The sequence below is a fragment of the Molothrus ater genome, chromosome 24, assembly GCF_012460135.2.
Source record: "Molothrus ater isolate BHLD 08-10-18 breed brown headed cowbird chromosome 24, BPBGC_Mater_1.1, whole genome shotgun sequence".
Taxonomy (NCBI): Eukaryota; Metazoa; Chordata; class Aves; order Passeriformes; family Icteridae; genus Molothrus; species Molothrus ater.
In genome coordinates, this window is record NC_050501.2 from 6,616,014 (window position 1) to 6,636,742 (window position 20,729).

A 20,729-nucleotide genomic window follows, 5' to 3' on the forward strand; every position below is an offset into this window, starting at 1 on the left:
CAGCCCCCGCGGCCGCCGCGCTGGGGCTGGCAGAGCTGCGGGGACAGAAGGAGTCTGGGAGAGCTGAGAACACCCCCCGCAGTCCCAAAGCGGGCCTTTACACCCCCCAGAGCTCCCTGTGATCCTGAGGGACAGTTTGGGAGCACAGGAGGCGGTTTTGGGGCTCACGCAGGGTGTGGGGGCTCCCTGTGCCCGGCCGTGCCAGCGCTGCTGTGTCCGGCAGGGCCGGGGGCAGCTCTGCCACACCGGGGCGGGCTGCGGGCTGTGGCAGAGCCTGGCGGGGCTCGGGTGAGCCTGGCGGGGCTCGGGTGAGCGTGCACGATGCAGCCGGGCCGTGCCGTGCCCCGAGCTGCGGGATGAGTCAGGCGGGCAGCAGGGCTGCGCCGAGTCAGCAAAAGCAGCAAACAAACAAGCCCAGAAAACAACAGGGAAGCTGCTCCGTGGGGAAAAGCCTGGCTGGGATCGGGTGCTCGGGAGGAGGTGGAGACCTGAGCAGCTCCATCCCCTGACCCTTCCTGTGGCTGCCTGGCAAAGGTGGGATTGCTGCATCCTCCTCTGCAGCTTCCTCCCAGCAGGGCACGAGGAAACGAACGGGAATAATCGTCCAGAGCTCACCCCCGACCTGAGATTGTCCCCAGCACGCAGCTCCACCTCCTGGCGTTGGCTGCTGCAGGGTGAGCATCGCTCTGGGGCTCAGGGCAGGGGACAGGGACACAGTGCCACCTCGGCCTGGGGGGATGTGCCTGCCCCAGAAAGGTTTTATTGCTGGTTTGGGGTTGGGAAGCAGCTGACGCAGCAGGTGCTGGGGAGGGAGCTGGCAGGGCACCCACGTCCCAGTATCTCCCAGTTAGGAGCTGTTCAGCGTCACCGCCCGGCTGGGGGCAGTGGCGGGGATGGGGATTTGGGGTCAGCCCGAGGACAGGCTGGGATTAAGGTCCCCATCCAGAATGGGGACACCTCCCTGCACAAATCCCAGGCTGCTTTCCCTGGGGGACACCTCGGGAGAGGAGCTCATCCTGCAGCAGCCGGGTGGGACCAATCCAGCCCTGCCAGGTTGGGTTTTCCCAGCCCCGAGGGGGATCAGGGGCCGGGGGCAGGCAGGGAAGTGCTGGGTACAGGCAGCTGCCTGTCCCTGCTGCCAGCCCACCATGCGCCCTCCTGAGCCTGCCCTCCCCGGCCCAGCAGGTCTTTCCAGAACAGATAGGAAGAGTTTGTGTCATTTCTCCGGAAGGCGATGAGACCTTGTCTGGGGCAGCCAGCACCGCTGGAGGCTGGGACCAGCCTGGGTGGGGCTGCACAGCCGCATGGCCACAGCTGGGTGCCCAGGGCCACAGCCGGGTCCCCAGGGCCATGGCTTGTGCCAGTGGAAGGGGGATGGATGCGCTGGCCGTGCAGGATGGCTGCAGGACAGCACAGGGACACAGGGACAGGGACACAGGGACACAGGGACAGGGACACAGGGACACAGGGACAGGGACACAGGGACAGGGACAGGGATGCTGGCTCCGTGCTGGGGGGAGGGAGCACCTGCTGACTCAGCATCCTGCCTCTCACCTGGAGCTGCATTTCCGAAGATCTCCAGGTCTGTCTTTCCTATCCCATCCCATCCCTGCACCTGGTGCCCCCCTGAGCCCCCCAGTCCTGGGAAAGGAGCCCACCCAGAGCCCTGCACTGCCCCAGCACTTTCTGTTTCTGCTAAACCAATTCCCACTGCAGCAATGGGTCAAGGACACGAGGACGCAAGGACAGGAGGACAAGACCCTGCAGCTCCCAGGCTGCCGCTGCCGGCCATCCCCGCCTGCCCGGACGTGCCAGGCTGCATCCAGCGCTGTTGCCACACCGGGGCACCCAGCACGGCTCTAATTAATCCCCTTTGGCCAAGCCAAACCTCTGACCTCGTTTGCTGCCTCCCGCCACCCCAAAGGGTCCCCCAGCACCCGAGTCAAAGGCGCTGTTTGATACCCAGCAGAGACGGAGGGGCCGAGGGCGGCAGCTGCGGCTGCCTCTGAGCCGGTGACCACGGACTAAGCTGAGCCTGCGGCCACGTTGGGCTGAGCTCTGTCACCGCGGGCTGAGGGCGGACCTGCCACCTTCAGGAGAATCGGGGATCTGGGTTGGGCGGCTGAGGCTCATGGGGAGGGCAGGGGCGCCCCCGGCCCCGCTCGCTGCCCCTGTTCTGCCGGGCCATGGCCAGCCCTGCGGCACGGCGGGGGACAGCGGTGACAGGGGAGCCCCGCTGCCCCCTCAGCCCGGGTCCTGCAGGCGTGCGGGAGCCCAGCTCACTCTGGCACCTCTTGGGATGCACTGTGGTGGCAGGAGCTGGATTACACCCCCCGAGCCCCCCAAATTCAGGGACTGACGGTGAGAGGGTCAGAGCAGGGCTCAGCCCCCACCTGCCGGCCCCATCCTCCCTCCCGGGCCCGTGCTGGTCCTGGGGAAGCCGGGACCCATCCCAGCGCCTGTCCCGCCGGGGCTCGGCTCCGAGCACCGGGCAGCCCCCGTGGGTGGCAGCGGGACGGGACCCCCGGTGCCCGAACCCCCGAACCCCTTCCCTGCCAGCCCCCGCCAGCCGGGCAGCGCCCGGTGCCCCGCACCCCCCGTACCTGCCGGCCGAGGGTCCCGCCGTGCCGGGCCGGGCTCTGAGCCGTGCCGTGCCGTGCCGTGCCGCGCCGAGCGGGCTCGCGGGGCTGCTCTCTGCACACCGCACAGCTGGGCGGACCGGCAGAGTCACCCTGAGCACCCAGCCCTGAGCACCCAGCCCTGGCGCAGCGGAGGTTTGGCATTCCTCAGGTGCTGACAGCCGGGGAGCCGGTCAGGCTGGTTCCCGACCCGGCTCCCCCGTTTCCTCCGACTCAGCAGTGCCGCAGGGAGCCCAGCCGGCCTGGGTGGCTCTGGGTGGCTCTGGGCCCCCCCCGCTCTGTCCCACCGCCCACCGAGCAAAGGGCGATGGAACCTCGGAGGGGACACCAGGGACCGCTTTGTCCCCGCACCTCCGGCCAGCGCGGCGCTCCAGCAGGGCCGGGGGGGCTGCAGGGTCCCAGCAGGGCAGGGAGGGGCTGGGGGTCCGCAGGGCTGGGGGCGCCCCGGGTCAATCCTCGGGGGTCCCACACGGAGCCCCCGGCACAGCAGCGCGTTCCCGAGGGGCTCGGAGTGCGGGGACGTCCCCGGCTCTGAGGGGCTCTCGAGGGGCTCTCGCGGGCTCGGGGAGGGGGTGCCGAGCGCAGTAGCCCTGGGCCACCGCGGGAGCCCTGACCCGGGGCGCAGCAGGGCCAGCCCTGCCCTCCCGGAGCCGCTGCGGTGCCAGCCCCTGCCCGGGGCCACCACTCTCGGCTCTGGCCCTGCCCGGGAGCCTCCCCGGCCACCGCCAGCCCGGCGCAGGTGGCCACAGCTCAGCCCTGCTGGGGCCACCCCGCTCCGGGTGACGCCGCTCACGTGCTGGGGAAACTGAGGCACGGCCGAGCTCCCTCTGCCGGCTTCTGGCCGGTGCCCGGTGCCCTCCCGTGCCCTCGGCCGGGCTCCCAAGGGTGGCTGAGCGGGTTCTTGTGCCCCCTGCATCCCCCCGGTGCTTGCAGGAGGGGCAGCCGTGGGGTCCCGGCCCGGTGCTGGGGCTGGGTCAGTGCGGGTGCACGCGTGTGTTTGGCGTGTGCCAGGCTGTGCCAGGCTGTGCCAGGGTTGGGGTCCGTGCCGAGCCAGCCGCGGCTCCAGCGGGAGCTCCCTGCACAGCCCCGCACCGGCCGGGCAGCGTTGAGTCAGCGCTGGGGAGGCTCCCCCTGCAGCAAACCAGTTCCCCGGGCACTGGAGAAACTGGAGGGACACCGGGGCGAGCCTGGGCCTTGAGTCACTGTGTGCCAAGGGAGGGACACGGAGCGGGGCACGCTGGGGACGGGCGGGGTCGGGCTCAGCCGCAGCTCCCGGCAGGGAAACGGGGCCGGGGGGAGCCCCAGAGCGCCCCGAGTCCGGCCCCGAGTCCTCCCGGGGCTCCAGGGGCGTCCCGCGGTCACCGTCCCTCCAGCGGGGGAAATGGGCAGGTAGGAGAGGAAGAGGAAAAGGAAAAGGAAAAGGAAAAGGAAAAGGAAAAGGAAAAGGAAAAGGAAAAGGAAAAGGAAAAGGAAAAGGAAAAGGAAAACGACTCCCCCATGAGCCGTGCCCCCTCTCCCGCTGGACTTGGGGTGCCGCTCCCCGCTCCCAGCAGGATCCGGAGGGCTCGGCTCCGTTCGGCCACAGCTGCAAAGCGTTCCCAGCTCCCAGCATCGGGGCGGGGCAGCCGCTGCTGTGTTTGGAGGCAGTGAGGGCCGTGGGCTCTGGAGGTATCAGCCAGCTCAGCTCCTTGGGAACACCCTGAGCGGGACATTGAAGGGGGCTCTCCAGCCCCCCAAGGAAGATGAGAGCCCTGTTTGCCAGGCCACCACTGAGAGGAGGAAGATGCAGGAGAGGCCGATGCTTTGGGAGGTGAGATTCAGCTGCTGAGGAGAGGCTCTGCCTTTCCTCAATACCCTGCTGAGCTCTCCTGGCTCCCCCAAAGCAATTTTAGCAATTTTCTCCCCCACTGCCTGGGTTTGCTGTTGGGGGAGTGAGGTTTGAACAGGGCTGGGGGGATTTAAGGGGCAAGGGCAGACGTGTGAGCTCTGGTCTGGGGGGGTCTGCAGCCTCCGAGGAACATCCTTCAGCCATCGATTCCCCTTTATCAGGGAGCAGGAATATGTATGGGCTGAGGTGCTGATCAATCCTGCCCTGCCGCCGATCGATCAATCAGCTGCTGCCCCGGGGCTTCTATCAAAGGGAGCTGCCGAATTTGGGCACAGCCCATCGCTGCAGGCCCGGGGGCACGGCTGTGTCTGTGCCCCTCTGCCCTGCGGGGCGAGCCTGGCCCCGGGCAGCGCCCTCAGGAGCCTCCTCATCCTCCCCGTGCCGGTGCCAGCGCCCCGGGAGCCCCCCTGGGCACGGGGCAGGACGGCCACGCTCCGTCCCCTGAGCTCCGGGGCACCACAGCCCGAAAGGAGCCCCAGGGCAGCGTTTTTGGAGGGTTGGGAAGGTGCTGCCTGCTGAGGGCACCCTCGGTGTGCCAAGGTCCCCCCAGCCCCGCGTTCCCAGCGCTGGGAGCATCCTCAGCCCCGGCCGGGGGGTGTGGGGGCCGGGCAGGGGGAGGAGCAGCCCCGTGGCTCCTCTATTGATTGCTCCGTAGCCAAAGGTCAGCGTGGAAGGGCGGGGAGGAGGGAGGCGCGCTGTGAGGGGCTCGCTGCCAGCCCTGGGGTGGAGTGCCCAGCGTGGGCGCCCAGCGCTGCCCTCGTGCCTCAGTTTCCCCAGCAGCAATGGCCTGGCAGGACTGGGCAGTCCTGGGCTGGCTGGGCTGGGGGCTGAGGGCCGGCTCTGTGCCCACAGGACGGGGTGGAGGTTTGTGGGTCTGTGTGCAGCCAGGAGGGCTGGGCAGGGACAGGGATCCGTTTTCCTTGGCAGGAGCTCGGAGGATGCTTTGCTGGTCAGCGGTGACAGTGACAGCGCTGCGAGGTGGCGCTGGAGCCTCAGCCCAGATAAGATCATTTTCCACGGCCCTTCAGGACCCTGGAGGGGCTTTCAGCGCCCTGGGGACACCCAGGGTCCCCATCTCTGCCAGCGCTGTGACCCCCGTGCCCGGGTGCTGCCCATGCCAGGGCTGATCCTGCCGGGGCAGGGCCCGGGGGGAGGCCCGGGGCAGCTCCGCGGCTCCGGCCCGGGGACAGCAGCGCCGGCGCTGGGCTCACGGAGCCGCAGGGATCGCGGAGCCGCTGGGCTCACGGAGCCGCAGGGATCGCGGAGCCGCTGGGCTCACGGAGCCGCAGGGATCGCGGAGCCGCAGGGATCGCGGAGCCGCTGGGATCGCGGAGCCGCAGGGATCGCGGAGCCACTGGGATCGCGGAGCCACTGGGATCGCGGAGCCGCAGGGATCGCGGAGCCGCTGGGCTCACGGAGCCGCAGGGATCACGGAGCCGCTGGGATCGCGGAGCCGCTGGCCTGGCCCCGGCCGTGCCGAGGGGAAGATTTACAGGCTGTCAGAGCCGGGGCCAGAGGTCAGCAGGGGTCAGAAAGTCCATTTCAGTGAGGTCACTGTCCACTTCTTTCAATCTAATGAAGCCATTATTTGTGAAAGCGGCCGCTTTGCCGGCGCTTCCCTTGAAGCCGAGCAGGGCAGAGCCACGGGCTCTGAAAGAACAGGAAGGAGTCCCCGTCCCTTCCCTTCCGCGTTTGCCATTCAGCAGCCCCGAAAACAAACACAGCGCACACGGAAATGTGACACTGCTGCTGTGGGCTGGGACACGGCACCGGGGAGGGGATAGAAGTGCCCAGATCGGGGATGGGGCTGCGTCCCCTGGCTGGAAAGCCACCGAGGACGGGCAGAAACCGGGGGGTGCTGAGGAAGTTGCTGCTGCCTGCGAATAGTTCCAGGAAAACGCCTCGGGGGCTGCTGCTGTCGCTGCTGTCCGTCAGGAGGGGGCCGCGGGGGGAGGCCGCTGCAGGGTGCGGGTTATTTCCGGAAGGATTCGTTGTGGACAAGGCAAGGATGAGCTCATTGCTCAGCAGATCCTTCCACCGTGCCCTCACACCGCGCAGGCTGCGCCCTCCCCAAATCCCGACAGAAACGGGGGAAGCGGGGCAGGAGCTGGGATGGAAGCAGGGATGAGCAGAGGCGGATGAGCCGTGTGGAGGGTGGGTTGGTTGCTTTCTCCCCTCCTGCCCCAGCTGTCCCACAGCCGAGAGGAAAACGAGGATGAGTGTGGAACCTCTGCAGCCAGGAGAGGGGGCCAGACGCGCTCCTGTCCCGGGACGGTCCTGGGATGGTCCCGGGCCGCCACCCGCGCTGGCTGTGAGTTCCATCAGGGGCGGGGAGGTGAACAGGGACAGGACCGCGGTTTCCTTCCCGCCAGGACCGCCGCCAGCCCCGTCCGGGACCGGGAGTTCTGCGGCTGCCAGAGCCTGGGCAGGGACGGGAGCGGGGATCCCACAGGAAACACCGGCCAGACCCTCCCCTCCTCCTGCTGCGGGTGCGGAGCTGCTCCTCGGCTTTGGGGAATCCTCGGCTCAGGACTGACGAGGAGAGACCAGAGGAGTTTCCTCCAGCCCGGCTCGTGCCCTTTGAGAGCAGGATGAAGGTGAGGGGACAACCGGTGACACCGGGTGGGGTCACTCGTGACACCTCCCCCTCTGTCCCTGTGGAACACGGATCCACCAGCACCGAGTCCTGAGCTCCCAGCAGCTCACTTGGGTGCCTGAACAGAGAAAAACCATCCTCTTCCTCCTCTTCATCCTCCTTCTCCTCCTCCTCCTTTGCCGTCCGCCCGTGGGGTCCAGCGGGGCTGCTCGGCTCTATGGGGAAGGGGCAACGAGGAGTCTCCGGTGTGCGGGGCAGGAGCGGGAGGAGGGAGAGGAAGAGCAGGAGGAGGAGGAAGGCAGCGCCAGGACCCTGGACAGGGCCGCGGTTCAGCACCACGGCCAGCGGCGGCGGCCCCGCGGGCGGCGGAGCCCTCACGGGGGGATTCCCCACGCGGGATTTCACCGCCAGCCCCGGCCCGGCCCGGGGTCCCCCCGCGGTGACACCGCGCTCCCGCCGCTCCCGGTGCCCACCCGGTGCCCCCCCGGTGCCCGGCTCGGTGACACCACGCGGGACCGGCCCCGCGTGGGGCGGCCGCGGGGGGCTCAGACGCCACCCCCGGCCCCAGGTTCCCCTCGAGGGGCGCCGGCGGCTCGGTTCGGTTCGGGGGCGGCGCGGGGCGGCCCCGGTCCCGGCGCGGGCGCGGCGGCGGGCGGCGCTGTGCCCCCGCGGCCGGCCGGGCCATTGTCCGCCGCCGGAAATGGAGCCGCTGGTCACTCGCTCGCCCTTTGTCCCCGCCGGGCCCCCGACACCGCCCCGGCACCGCTGCCCGCGCCGCTGCCGCCGGCACCGGGGGGAACGGGGCCGCGGGGGCTGCGCATCCCGGGGCTCGCACGGTGCGGGGCGATCCCGGGGCTCGGGATGGGGCTGGGGGCGCAGGGAGCCCCCGGGGCCCCGGGAAGCCGCCCCCTCCCCCGCGCTGCCGCCCGGCCGGTGCCGGTTCCCCCGTCCCAGCGGGCCGCGGCTCGCAGGTGGCTCCGCTCGTGGAGAAACGAGGCGGGAGCTGCACCGGGGTCCGGGGGTCCCAGCTCCAGCCCCCCCTGCCCGGTGTCACCTCCTGCCTTGACAGGTGGCCTCGCCCCCGAGTGCCCTAAGTGTGGGGGGGGTCAGCCCACAGAGCCCCCCCGCCGCAAATCCCTCCCGGAATGTGTCGCTATTACCGGGGGGGTTAATTAGGATCACGTGGGGACGGGATGGCGGAGCAGGGCCCGGCGCCCCCCGGCCCCGCGGGTGGGTCCTGGGGGGGGGCGGGGGCTGCCATTGTCTGCGAGAATTTGGGAGCCTTTGAAAAAACCCTCCCGCTCCCTCCCACCCCTATTGTTGGAGTGAAGATGGAGTCAAACCTCTCCCGGCTCCCTCCCGGCGGGGTCTAAGCTGGGGTTTTTGTTGTTTTTTTTTTTTTTTTCCTCCTTTTTTTTTTTTTTTCCTTTTTTTTTTTGGCTGGCCTGATACCCTCAAAGCTGGCCGAGGAGGAGGAGGGAGGAGGCGGTAACAGCCACAACTCGGAATTTGCAAGCGAGTGTCGGGATGGGGTCTGTTTCCAACCAGCAGTTTGCAGGTTAAGTTATATTATTGTCGCAGCCCGCCTCGGCTCCGCGATTATTAATAACGAGGGCAGAGCCCGGCCGGGGGGCGCAGGGCCCCCCCCGAGCCCGGCCCGGGCAGTCCCGCTGAGCCCCGGCAGCGCGGCCGGGCCCGGCGGCGCCTCTGCCCCGCGCAGCGCTGGGGCTCGCAGGGGGGGATTTATCGGGGTTTTTATCCCCCCTCCAGCCCCGGGATGACCCCAGAAGTTTGGGGCCGCTGGCGGCTGCTGGGGCTGTTCGGGAGCGGGGGTGGGACGGTGCCAGGGGGGGATGCTGACGGCAAGGGAGAGTTTCTCCAGCGTGGCTTGCTGGGGGCAGGGGGGTTTCGGGTTGGTGTTTTGGGGGAGTTTTCCCCTCCTTTTTATATTTTATTTTAATATTTTGGTTTTAGAAAAATAACTTGGCTATTTTTTTCGTCGCTCGTTTGGTCTTTTTTTTTTTTTTTTTGTGTGAGTCTGGGATTTTGAATTTTATTTTTCGTTTTTTAACGTTTTGAGGAAGAAACGGATTTAGGGCTCCCACTGCACGCACTGCCTGGGTCGTGCTGGCAGGAGCTGCCTTCGTTTCCTGGGGCGATCCCCGTGCACACGTGGAGGCAGAGCTCGCCTCTCTGTTGGTTTTTCGGGCGGTTGGGGATTTTTGGGGCATTTTCCAGCAGGATTGGAGGTTCCCGTGCGGGGCGGGGGGCGGCTGGGCCGGGGGCACCCGCGGCTGCCCCAGCCCCGGCTCAGCGGCTCCGTGGCTCTCTCCCAGGTGCGAAGCCGGGCGAGGAGCCGGCCGGAGACTCGCCCAAGGCCGAGAACGAGTCCCAGCCCCTGCACGGCTCCGGCATCTGTAAATGGTTCAACGTCCGCATGGGCTTCGGCTTCCTCTCCATGACCGCCAAGGGCGGCGCGACCCTGGACTCGCCCGTCGATGTCTTCGTGCACCAGGTACGGGCCGGGGCGCCGGGAGGGCAGGGAGCAGCCGGCGGAGGATGGAGGTGGGATGGGGACCCCCCTGCCGGATCCCCGGGCCGGCACCGCCGCTCCGGGGCTCCTCTCCGGGGACCGGCGCTGAAAGGCGATCCCGAGCCATTTCATTTTGCCGTGGTTGTTGCTGAGGAGCCCCTCGGGGCCGGGCCGGAGCGGGGACACCCCGGGAATGGGGGAGCGGGCGGCGCTGGCCCGGGACCCGCTCCGAGCCGGGCCGGGCTGCGGCACCGGGAGCTCATCCCGGCACCGGGCAGCTCTGCCCGAGCCCTTTGTCCCGGGCGCGGGTGGCACAAAGGCGTCGCGTTTGTGTCCCTGCGGATCCGTGTGACAGTGACAGTCCCGTGTCCGGCTCTGAGCCCGCTGAGCGGGGACACCCACGCGTGTCGGGGACCCTGCCCCGAGGGAGGTCGTGGATGCGGGGCTGAACGCCCCGGATCTCGGGGCAGGATCTGCCGGGAGATGTCCCCGGCTGGGGAAGGGGTTTGGGGATGGTGCCCAGAACGGGGCTCTGCGTGTGCCCCTCACCTCGGGACAGCGGCTGGGGGGCAGAGCGAGCACCAGCGAAGGGGGCACGGGTGTTTTTGGGGCAAACACGGGGGCCTGTGCACATGACTGAGAGCGGCACCGTGGTGTCGGCTCTGGGGCGCAGCCTCCCGCAGGGGCTGCAGCTCTCCTCGGGCCCAAAGCCCCCCAGACTGGGTCCATCCTGGGGGCTGGGGGCGCGGGCTGAGCCCTGGGCTCTGAGGAGCTCCTGGAGCAGGGGGTCCCGGGGGTCGCTCGCTCCCTGCCCTCGAGGGGGGCTCCAGGCAGGGCTGGCAAGGAAATGACGGCCAGGGGAGATGCCAGTCCCTTCTCCCTGGGCTGTGGCACGGGCAGAGCGCCTCGGTAGGAGCTGCTCTGCCAGGCACAGCCGGTTTCGGAGTCAAGGGCTCCAAATCAGGCAGGGGAAAACAGATCCTGGTGTTCTCCGGGGAGCAAATGGGCCTTTGCATCTCAATGCGGCGCAGCGGGACCCAGCGCTCCTGGGGAGCGCCTCCCGCCCTGCTCCCGGGGTTTATTGCCCCCAGACAGTCTGGTTTCCTGATTGCTCCTGCTCACATTCCTGCAGGGCAAGGGAATTAGCTGGGGTGGCTCTGCCGGGAGCGTCCCCCTGCCCTGCAGCCTCCCGGTGCCCCCCGGTTCCTAAGGCCGGGGGAGCCGTGGGATCCCAGAGACTTCAGAGTTTGGAAATTCGGGGAACTCTGGGGAAAAGCGGCTTATTTTGGGGGGGCAGAGGGGCCGGGGGGCTCCCCTGCTGCAGCAAAGGGCTTTGCCCCACCAGAAGCTTTGGGCTGATGGAGAATTCTTCTCCTCCGGGCTGGGTTTCGCCTCCTGCTCCTCTCACTGGTGGCACAAAGCCTCAGCTCTCCTGCAGAAACAGCCGGGGCTGCTCCCGGTGTCTCTCCTTGCAGAGGGAACAGCTCACGCTGCCACCGCGGCCTCGCTGCTTTTGGGTGGAACCGGGTCCTTGTCCCGACGCTGTCCCCACCCCGAGAGCCCGTGTCAGCCCCGCTCCCGGGGAGGGAGGCAGGGCCGCCAGGGCAAAAGCCACCAAAAGCCACAAAAAGCCACCAAAAGCCAGGGGGAAACGCTCAGGGCTCGGTGTGCCCTGCCCAGCACCCAGCACCCCAAACCAGCTTTGGGGCTTAACACTCCAGAGCCCCTCAAAACCTGCTCCTTCCCCTCTTCATTTACATATGTGAATGATGACCCACAGGAAGTAATTGTGGGAGAAAGAAGGGAATTGGCCTCTTTAGATCTATTAAATCACTTTATTACAGGAACCAGGTCTGAATGGCCCCTCTCTGCAGGGAGCGCGTCTCCATCTCCCTCTGCCTTTATCTGATCACAAAGAGATTAAAATCTCGGCAGGACAGGAGACTAACAGGGCTCCTCGGGGCTGCCTTTCCCTCGCATTGTGAGCTAAAAATGAGGCATTTGGGTTCAAATGCCTCCCCTGGACACTGGAGATGGATTCATTTGGGAGCTGTGAGGAGACAGGAGGGATGAGGCAGAGGGGAGCAGAGCAGATCAGATCGTCCCGGGGAGCCCAAGGGCTGAGCAGCACCCCTGAGGAAATGGGGATCTTGAGGTGGCAGAAATTGGGCTGGTGGTGATGGTGAAGACCCCAGAGGTGCAATGGCCCCCTCGGGATGCAGCTCCCGGGCTCTGAGCGTCACTCCCAGGAGTGTGGAGCTGCCTGGGAAGGCAACATGGAAAGAGGGAAAGGAGAAACCAAGGCTGGGTGCCGCTGATTGGAGCTGGAAGAGCGGTGCTGAGCAGCAGGGCTGGGATTGGGGTCGGGCTCTGGCTGGGGGCAGAGGGGAAGGGGATGTCCAGTGCATAGAAATCATCGCCCTCCACAGCTTGGCTCTTCATTTCTGAGCGTTCCTCCCAGCCAGCAGCTCTAAACCCTTGATAAATGCACTTAGTTGGGTGGTTTCGTTCCTTCTTGTGATTTCAGCAAGAAATTCTGCCGGGCACTGTGGGCACAGGGTTTGGTCACTGCGTGTCCTGGTGGGGACACAAAGCTGTGCCTGAGCTTGGACCCGCTGGGGCTGGGATGGGCACAAGAATGTGGGACTCGTGGGCACATCCCAGCACGGGAGGGGCTCCTGTCCCCTGTGCTGCCGGGCAGGGATGGATGGGATGGGATGGTTTGGGATGGGATGGGATGGATGGGATGGGATGGTTTGGGATGGGATGGGATGGGACGGATGGGATGGGATGGATGGGATGGGACGGATGGGATGGGATGGATGGGATGGTTTGGGATGGATGGGATGGGATGGTTTGGGATGGGATGGGGTGAGGGGGGTGGAAGCGGCCGTCTGGACACGGCAGAGCCCACCTGGGCTGTCACCCACCTGTGCCGATGCCACGCCGGGCACGCGGCCAGGATAATACAAATAATCATCCACGTGAGCATGACGTGAGGCCTTAAAAAAAAAAAAATCGCGTTTGGAGGCAGCTCCATGGCTGAGCGTGCGGGAAAGGCAGGAGGGGCAGTTCCTCTGTCAGGGAGCAGGACCCAGCCTTTCCCTGCGCTGGGCTGGGGGCAGGATCCGAGCGGGGATTTGGGCTGGGGGCAGGATCCGAGCGGAGATTTGGGCTGGGGGCAGGATCCGAGCGGGGATTTGGGCTGGGGGCAGGATCCGAGTGGGGATTTGGGCTGGGGGCAGGATCCGAGTGGGGATCTGGGCTGGGGGCAGGATCCGAGCAGGGATTTGGGCTGGGGGCAGGATCCGAGTGGGGATCTGGGCTGTGCAGGGCTGGGCTGGGCTGGGGGCAGGATCCGAGTGAGGATTTGGGCTGGGGGCAGGATCCGAGCGGGGATTTGGGCTGTGTGGACTGGGGGGCAGCGAGGGGAGGGGGGATCCGTGACGCTCCATCCTCCAGGGACACGAGCAATATCTCCTCGCTTTTCCTGCTCCCTGTGTTCGCCCCCGCCCCAGGACCGGGGCACCATAGGTGCTCATCTCTGGGGAGGGAAGAGATCGGGGAATCACAGATTAGTTTGGGTTGGAAGGGACCTTTAGAGGTCATTTAGTGCAACCCCCCTGCAAGGAGCAGGGAACCCCCGCAGGGATCCCCTGGGGTAGAAATGCTCAAATGCTCCTCGGAATCTCTGCTGCTTCTTTTTTTTTTGTTTTTTTTTTTTTGGGGGGGGGAGAGGGGTAGTGGCAATTTCTTTGGTTTTGTTTATTCTGTGGTTTGTTTTTTTTTAAATAACCGCTGGAATGAAATTGTATTGCGCCGCTTGTGCGCCGCCGCGTCCCGATGGGAAACACTGAAAGAGAGTGGCTTTATTCCACCCCTGAAACTCCCTCAAGACGCTCACACACACAAAAAAAGCCTCCTGTCTCTGTCTAAAGATTAACTGATGGCCGCAGGCACATCCCTTCCCCCAGCTCCCCCTCCCTGCCCCAGGGAGAGAAAACACCCTGGAATGGTCTCCTGATAAAACGGCCCAAATGAATGGGATTGCTCCGGGATGGAGCCCCCGGCCCCGCCGCCCCCTCCTCCAGCTCCGGCGTTGCCTTTTCCCCGTTCCCTGCTCCCTTTCTCCTCAGAATTAGCGGGGATGGAGCTGGAATCATCCTCGGGAGACGCGCGGCCGCTCCGGGCCGTGCTCCTGCTTTAAGACGGGAGCACAAAATTAATACGCAGCCACTGATCCCAATTAGCTGCTCCTGGGAAGTGCGGGAGGGTTTCGGTGGGGAAAAAAAAATACAACCAAAGGAGCTAAAAGGATTTAGGACAGGAAACTGATGGATTAAACTCTGTGGTAGATGCCTTTTTTTTTTTCTTTTCCCCCTCGGAATTGGTATCTAGAGTTTAATTTTACTGGCTTGTGGTGGAAAATTAAGAGCAAACATCGTTCCTTTGGCAGGGAAATGTCTTTATTTTGATTTTAGTAGGGATCGGTAGGGGTCCTTAGGGATATGGCAGCAGATGACGGGGAGGGAGCCAGTGGAAAGCCTCGGTGGTGTTTTGTTAAATCTCTGTGCTCTCCCCGAGGGCTCCAAAGGCATCGCCCTCCTTATCTCGGCCAAGCGCCCGGGGCTGAGGCAGGAGCCCTTTGCCGAGCACAGCCCCCGTTTGTGGGGTGCGGGAGGGAGGATTCCTGCTCCAAACCCTCCCCAAAACCCAAACCCCAACAGCAGCAGCGGCCCTGGAGCTCCTGGCGCCGGGAAAGATTTGCTGTGCGATTTGGGACAGGGACAATCCGGGCACAGGCTGTGAGGGCAAAGGGACATTTCCCTGCCGGGATTGGGGACTCGGTCACTGCCCCGAGCTGGCAGAGCCAGCCCTGCCCTGCCCTGCCCTGCCCTGCCCTGCCCTGCCCTGCCTGCTCCGGGGGCTGTTTGCCCTCAGCCGAGGGGAGAACGGCCCTGCCAGGGCTGGGCTGGGGCCGCTGCACCCGCGGTACGGCGGTGCCACATCCAGCGGCGATGGGAGCACCCGTGGCTCGGGAATGGGGCAAATGTCACCCCAAAGCCACCCACAGCCGGGCTGCTCCCACCGGCTGAGCCAAACCTGAGCCCCTGGGGCCGGGGCTGCTCCCCGGGATGGCCCTCGGGGGTCCTGGTGCTCTGAGGGTGGCCCTGGGGTGGCTGGTGTCCTGGAGCCGGCAGAAGGAGGGACTGGGGACAGGGACACGGTGGCTCTGGGGACAGAGGGCTGCAGAGGAGGCTGGGGGCGCTGCAGTGGGTGCCAGCTGAGCCAGAGCTCACTGCAGACAGGGTACCCAGGGATGGGGGCATCGCCCCCACCCCCGGGGGCTCAGCAGTCCCTGGGCTGCTTGTCCGGACCCTGCTCTGCAGACTGGGGGAAACTGAGGCACGGGCACTGCCTGCAGTGGGGTTGGGCTGCCCGAAACGCTCTGAGCAGGGCTCAGAGGTAGCCCTGGCAGAGCTGGGCACTGCCCGCAGTGTTCCCACAGCCGGGTTGATCCCAGCACCCCAGCCCGGCTGGTTTAATCTCAGTTTAAAGGGCTCTGCAGAGCCGAGGTGCAGCGGCTGCTCCGCCCCGGGCCCCGCTGGACACAAAGATGGTTTGATTGAATGGCCGGGGCTGGCCGGGAATAAACGTCCCCTTGTGTCGCGCTGGGGACAATGGTGACCCCGGGGCCGGCCAAGCCCCTCGGGAGCCCGGCGGGGTGGGGGAGAGCCGGGCCCGGCACTTCGGGGGGCAGCGCTGGGGTTTGGGGCGCCCCGCGGTGTCATCCCTGGAGGACGGGAAAGGGTCTGAGAGCGGGAGCTGTGATGAGCGGTTTGCTGGGTGGGAGGAAGAGCAGGGATGAAGGCACCCGTGTGCAGGGGGCAGCCAGCCCGGGGGGTGGGCAGCTCGGGCACTCACGTGCTGCGGCTTTGTCCGCCCTAAATAACCGGGGAGTGGGGAAAGGGAGGGGGAGAAGGGCAGAGGTGCCCGCTGAGGTGCCCGGGGGCCGCTGGTGAAGCTGTGCCCGCTCTGCCTCTGTCCCCTGTCCCCCCGTTCACTCTGGGCCCGATGGGCACAAGGAGATCCTGGCGCTTCCTTTGGGACGGCAAAGCTTTGTGACCCGAGCCCAGGGCCACCCCAGAGCCCCAAACCGCGGCCACCCCCGGGACTGAGGCCGGAGCTCCCGAGGGACGCGGAGCCCGGAGCCGAGCCGGGCACGGCGCTGTGAGCGCAGGGGCTGGAGGGGGTCAGAGGGCTCGCGGCCATGCCGGCCACCCTTCCTCCCCCCGCCGGGGCCTGGAACTCCTGGAATTTGGGCAGCGGGAGCGCGGCCGCCGCCGGCCCTTTGTTCTCCTGGCCGGTGGCTCCCGGCCCCGGCCCTCCCCTGCGCTCCCCCCATCCCCAGCATCCCCGGCTCGCTCCAATCCCCCCCTCCCTCTCTTTATTTTTTGGGGGGGGGGGTGTGGGTGTGCGGAGGCCTGGGAAGGCTCCGGCTTTGTGTGTGGTGTGGGACAGGGGCTCTGGGCCCCTTCCTTTCAGATGCAGGAGGTATGCAGCTAATTCAATGGGCTGCAGTTTGATTACCTATCTGATAACAGAGGAATGCCAGCAATGTGTGTGTTTTGGGAAGGGGGCAGGGGGGATGCGCAGGGACCACCGGCCACTCTGCAGCGCACATCAAAAGGCTGAAGGGGAGGAGGGGGAGAGCTGGGACGCCCCAGCCTCTGTCCCCCCCTTCCCTGGGGAGAGGGCGTTTCCTTTGGCCTTTTGGCGGAGGGGGCTGGGGGTGCTTGTCATCCTCACCCGCTCCTGGAAAATAAATCGCTTCCCCGTCATGTTGCGGCAGCTTCTGCCTCATCCCTCCTCTTCCTCCCGGTGGGGCTGAGGGTGCGCGGGGCTGGGCTCCGGCAGAGGGGCGGGGGTGCCCAAGGTGGGGCTGAGCTGGGGGGCCCAGCCCGGGCGCTGGGGACGCCCTGGCACGGCTCAGCTTTAGCCCGAAGCTCAGGGCTGGGCGCCTGGGAGTTTTCATCCCGGCAGTGTAAACACAGCTGGGCCAGCTGGGGCTGTAAACGCCCCGAGAGGAGCCACGGGAGGTGGTTGGGCTCGGCCCCCGCTCCAGGGCTGCCTCCCGTGCCAGGGAGTGACGCTCAGCCCCTCCAGACCCCCTAACCCTGGGCTGCTGTGGGAATGGGGTAAATTCCCCATTTGGGGCAGCTCCCATTGCCCAAATCACCTCAGGCTGGGGACAGCCCAGGGTGGTGGCTGAGGATGTGCTGGGGACACCTCTGGGATGTGCTGGGGACACCTCTGGGATGTGCTGGGGACACCTCTGGGATGTCCTGAGGCACCTCTGGGATGTGCTGGGGACACCTCTGGGATGTGCTGGGGACACCTCTGGGATGTGCTGGGGACACCTCTGGGATGTGCTGGGGGCACTCTGGGATGTCCTGAGGCACCTCTGGGATGTGCTGGGGACACCTCTGGGATGTGCTGGGGACACCTCTGGGATGTGCTGGGGGCACTCTGGGATGTGCTGGGGACACCTCTGGGATGTGCTGGGGGCACTCTGGGATGTGCTGGTGCCTTGGGCACAGAGCTCCTGCACGGGGCAGCTGGGTCGGTGGTGGGAAGCAGTGTTTGATCACTGTTTGGGGGGTTTGCCAGGGGCTGGTGGTGCTGGCCCTGCCCCGGCTGGGCACAGGGGGCTGTGACACTCTGTCACGTCCTTGTTGTCATTTGGAACCTCAGAGCTCAGGGTCTGGCTCTCCCTTGAGGCAGCAGGGGCAGGTCAGAGAGCAAAGGAGGGTCCCTGTGGCCACCCTGGGTCCCATCCCAGCAGCCAAGGGGATCCAGGGCCTGGGGGTGACTTGGCCCAGCACATGGGGCCTGTCCCACCCTGAGCTGACCCCAGGCACAGAAAGGGAGGGGAAAAGCAGCAGAAAAAGGGGCCTCAAGGGTTGCTCCTCGAGCTCTGCTGTGCTCCCACTTCTCTCGTACACAGGGACATCCCGCCAGACCCTGCCAAAAAAAATTCCCTCCTAGAACCCAACAGCTCCATTTCTCCCCTCTCTGTTTTTCCGTGGGCTGTTTCCCCGTCACTCCCGGTGGGATTCAGAGCAGGGATGGGAGCAGACGGTGCCTGCCCGTCCCGCACCGCGCTCACGGAGCCTCGGTGCCGGGAGAACGGGAGAACGGGAGAACACACACGTGACGGGAGCTCTCCGGCCATGAATGGGAGACGCTCCATTCATAAATGCAGGGTGGTGCTGCAGCCGCGCAGGCGTTGGGAATCCCCAGGGCAGGAGCAGGAGCTGCTCCTCCCTCTGAATTCAGCAAATCCCCTGAATTCGCTGCTGGAGCTCGTTGTGGCTCGCAGAGCAGCGGGGATGCCGAGCTGGAGCTGCTGCCCCCGGGCAGAGCAGCAGGGATGCTCAGGGCACAGGGGATGAGAATTCCTGCCTGTGCCCGGGCAGAGCAGCAGGGATGCTCAGGGCACAGAGTTCCCCCCTGCCTCACCCAGCTCTGCTCCCTAGGGCTTTGTTCTGCTAAAATGGACAGAGCCCCTCAAAGTGGAGTGGGGTTTTCCTGTCACCTCACAACCCCTCCTTCCCAGCCTGGGTTTTTCTTGGCTCCCCTGCTTTGATTGTGTGGTGATAACCGATGTGGTGTTCCTGGAAGGAATGGGAGAAGCTCCCAGCAGTGATAATCCTGTGCCAAATGGCTGCTTAATTAATTATTGCAGGCAGTTAAAGGGCTTGAGCTGAGCTGAGCTGGGGGCCGGCAGTGCCAGCCTGCAGCCTCCTGGCCTTGCCACAGGGCCTGCCACTCATACCACTGTGCAAAACCCCGAGATTCTTTTGTATTTAAAAAAAGCAGAACCAAGGGACAGGCAGAGGGGACATTTGCAGCTCTTGTGGCGCAGGAGGGCTTTGTGCTGTGCCTGGAGAGTGCCCAGCTCTGTGCTGACCCCCATCTCTCCCTGTGCCCCCTCCCCAGAGCAAGCTCCACATGGAGGGCTTCCGCAGCCTGAAGGAGGGCGAAGCTGTCGAGTTCACCTTCAAGAAATCATCCAAAGGCCTGGAGTCCATCCGGGTGACCGGCCCCGGGGGCGTCTTCTGCATCGGCAGCGAGAGGAGGCCCAAGGGGAAGAGCCTCCAGAAGCGCAGATCGAAAGGAGACCGGTGAGGGCTGGGCCGGGCTGGGGCCGAGCACCGCGGGCACCGGGAGCTGCCCAGGCACCCTGGGATGGGCACGGGGCCAGAAACTGCCCGGGCACCCCAGGATGGGCACAGAGTCAGGAGCTGCCCGGGCACCCCGGGATGGGCACCGGGAGCTGCCTGGGCACCCCGGGATGGGCACTGGGTTCTGCCCAGGCACCCCGGGATGGGCACGGGGCTCCAGGAGCTGCCTGGGCACCCCGGGATGGGCACTGGGATCTGCCTGGGCACCCCGGGATGGGCACGGGGCCAGAAACTGCCTGGGCACCCTGGGATGGGCACAGAGTCAGGAGCTGCCTGGGCACCCCGAGATGGGCACGGGGCCAGGAACTGCCCGGGCACCCTGGGATGGGCACCGGGAGCTGCCCGGGCACCCCGGGATGGGCACAGAGTCAGGAGCTGCCCGGGCACCCCGGGATGGGCACTGGGATCTGCCCGGGCACCCCAGGATGGGCACGGGGCTCCAGGAGCTGCCCGGGCACCCCGGGATGGGCACTGGGAGCTGCCCGGGCACCCCGGGATGGGCACGGGGCCAGAAACTGCCTGGGCACCCCGGGATGGGCACTGGGAGCTGCCTGGGCACCCCGGGATGGGCACTGGGAGCTGCCTGGGCACCCCGGGATGGGCACGGGGCCAGAAACTGCCTGGGCACCCCGGGATGGGCACTGGGAGCTGCCTGGGCACCCCGGGATGGGCACTGGGAGCTGCCTGGGCACCCCGGGATGGGCTCCAGGAGCTGCCCGGGCACCCCGGGATGGGCACGGGGCCGCGGGACAGGCAGTGACCCTGGGGCTGGGACAGCAGCTTCCTGCGGTGCCTAATGAGCGGCAGATGCAGCGCGGTCGGGAAGGGGCAGGGGAGCAGCAGGGAGGGGCAGAGGTCAGGGACACCCCTGAGCCCTGCTGGCATGGGCAGTTTGTCCAGGAGAAGTTTGTCCTTTCCTTGTGGGGAGGAAACGGCCGGAGCACGGCGGGATGGGAGCCCCGGGCAAGTTTCTGGCCAGGCCTCCATCCCCCCTCTCCCATCCCCTCCCATCCTCTCCATCCCGGCTGCCTGGGGTGCCTCATCCCAGTTCTCCCAGTGGCTGCTGTCCACCCCACTCAGCTGTTCTCATAAACAGGTTTTTTAATTAATCAGAAAGGAATTGTGAAGGAAAAGGAAAGAGAAAAGGGTTGTGTCCGTCCTGCACGGATGCAGGATTTGAAATGGACACAGGGTAGCTCCCTCTGCTCCGCTGTGAGGGTGGCACCCATGGGACAGGACCTGGGAGGTGCCACCCTTGGCCCTGTCCCCACACGATGATAGCTGGGGATGTCATCGTTCCTTGGCCTGTTCCTGGGGCAGTGTAACCCCGGGAGTGGGGTCTGGAGGCACAGGAGCCGGGACGCCGATGGAGCCAGAGGGGTGGAACCCCCACATCCCGATTTGTGTGTGGCTTCAGTGCAGTGGTTTGCTGCCATCTCCTGGGTGCCAGCAGCACCACTGAGCCCCAGCTGGCCGTGCTGGAGCCGGGGCTCTGCAGGGACCAACCCTGGGGCCACCACCCGCCCCAAAAACCGAGCCCAGCTCTGGCTAAGGAGCCAGCTGGGTCCCAGCATCCTCCCGCCTCATTTTGCTTCTCCTCCCCTCACCCAGGTGCTACAACTGCGGCGGGCTGGACCACCACGCCAAGGAGTGCAAGCTCCCTCCGCAGCCCAAGAAGTGCCACTTCTGCCAGAGCATCAGCCACATGGTGGCCAACTGCCCCGCCAAAGCACAGCAGTCGCCCAGCTCGCAGGGCAAGCCCGCCTACTTCCGAGAGGAGGAGGACATGCACAGCCCAGCGCTGCTCCCCGAGAGCCGGGAATGA

At 66.2% G+C, this 20,729-nt stretch overlaps 1 protein-coding gene across 1 annotated transcript; it reads left to right on the forward strand.

Moving 5' to 3' along the window:
- Positions 1-8,650: 8,650 nt before the first annotated feature.
- Positions 8,651-20,729, forward strand: LIN28A (lin-28 homolog A). Its single transcript, XM_036397083.1, has 4 exons — positions 8,651-8,681; positions 9,460-9,638; positions 18,660-18,844; positions 20,516-20,729. Exons 1-4 carry the CDS (start codon positions 8,651-8,653, stop codon positions 20,727-20,729), a joined length of 609 nt encoding a protein of 202 aa, XP_036252976.1.

Coding starts and splice junctions, on each gene's coding strand:
- LIN28A (XM_036397083.1), top strand. CDS start 8,651: ATGGGGTCTGTTTCCAACCAGCAGTTTGCAG. Junction 9,639..18,659: donor TCGATGTCTTCGTGCACCAG/GTACGGGCCGGG, acceptor CCCCCTCCCCAG/AGCAAGCTCCACATGGAGGG. Junction 18,845..20,515: donor CGCAGATCGAAAGGAGACCG/GTGAGGGCTGGG, acceptor CCCCTCACCCAG/GTGCTACAACTGCGGCGGGC.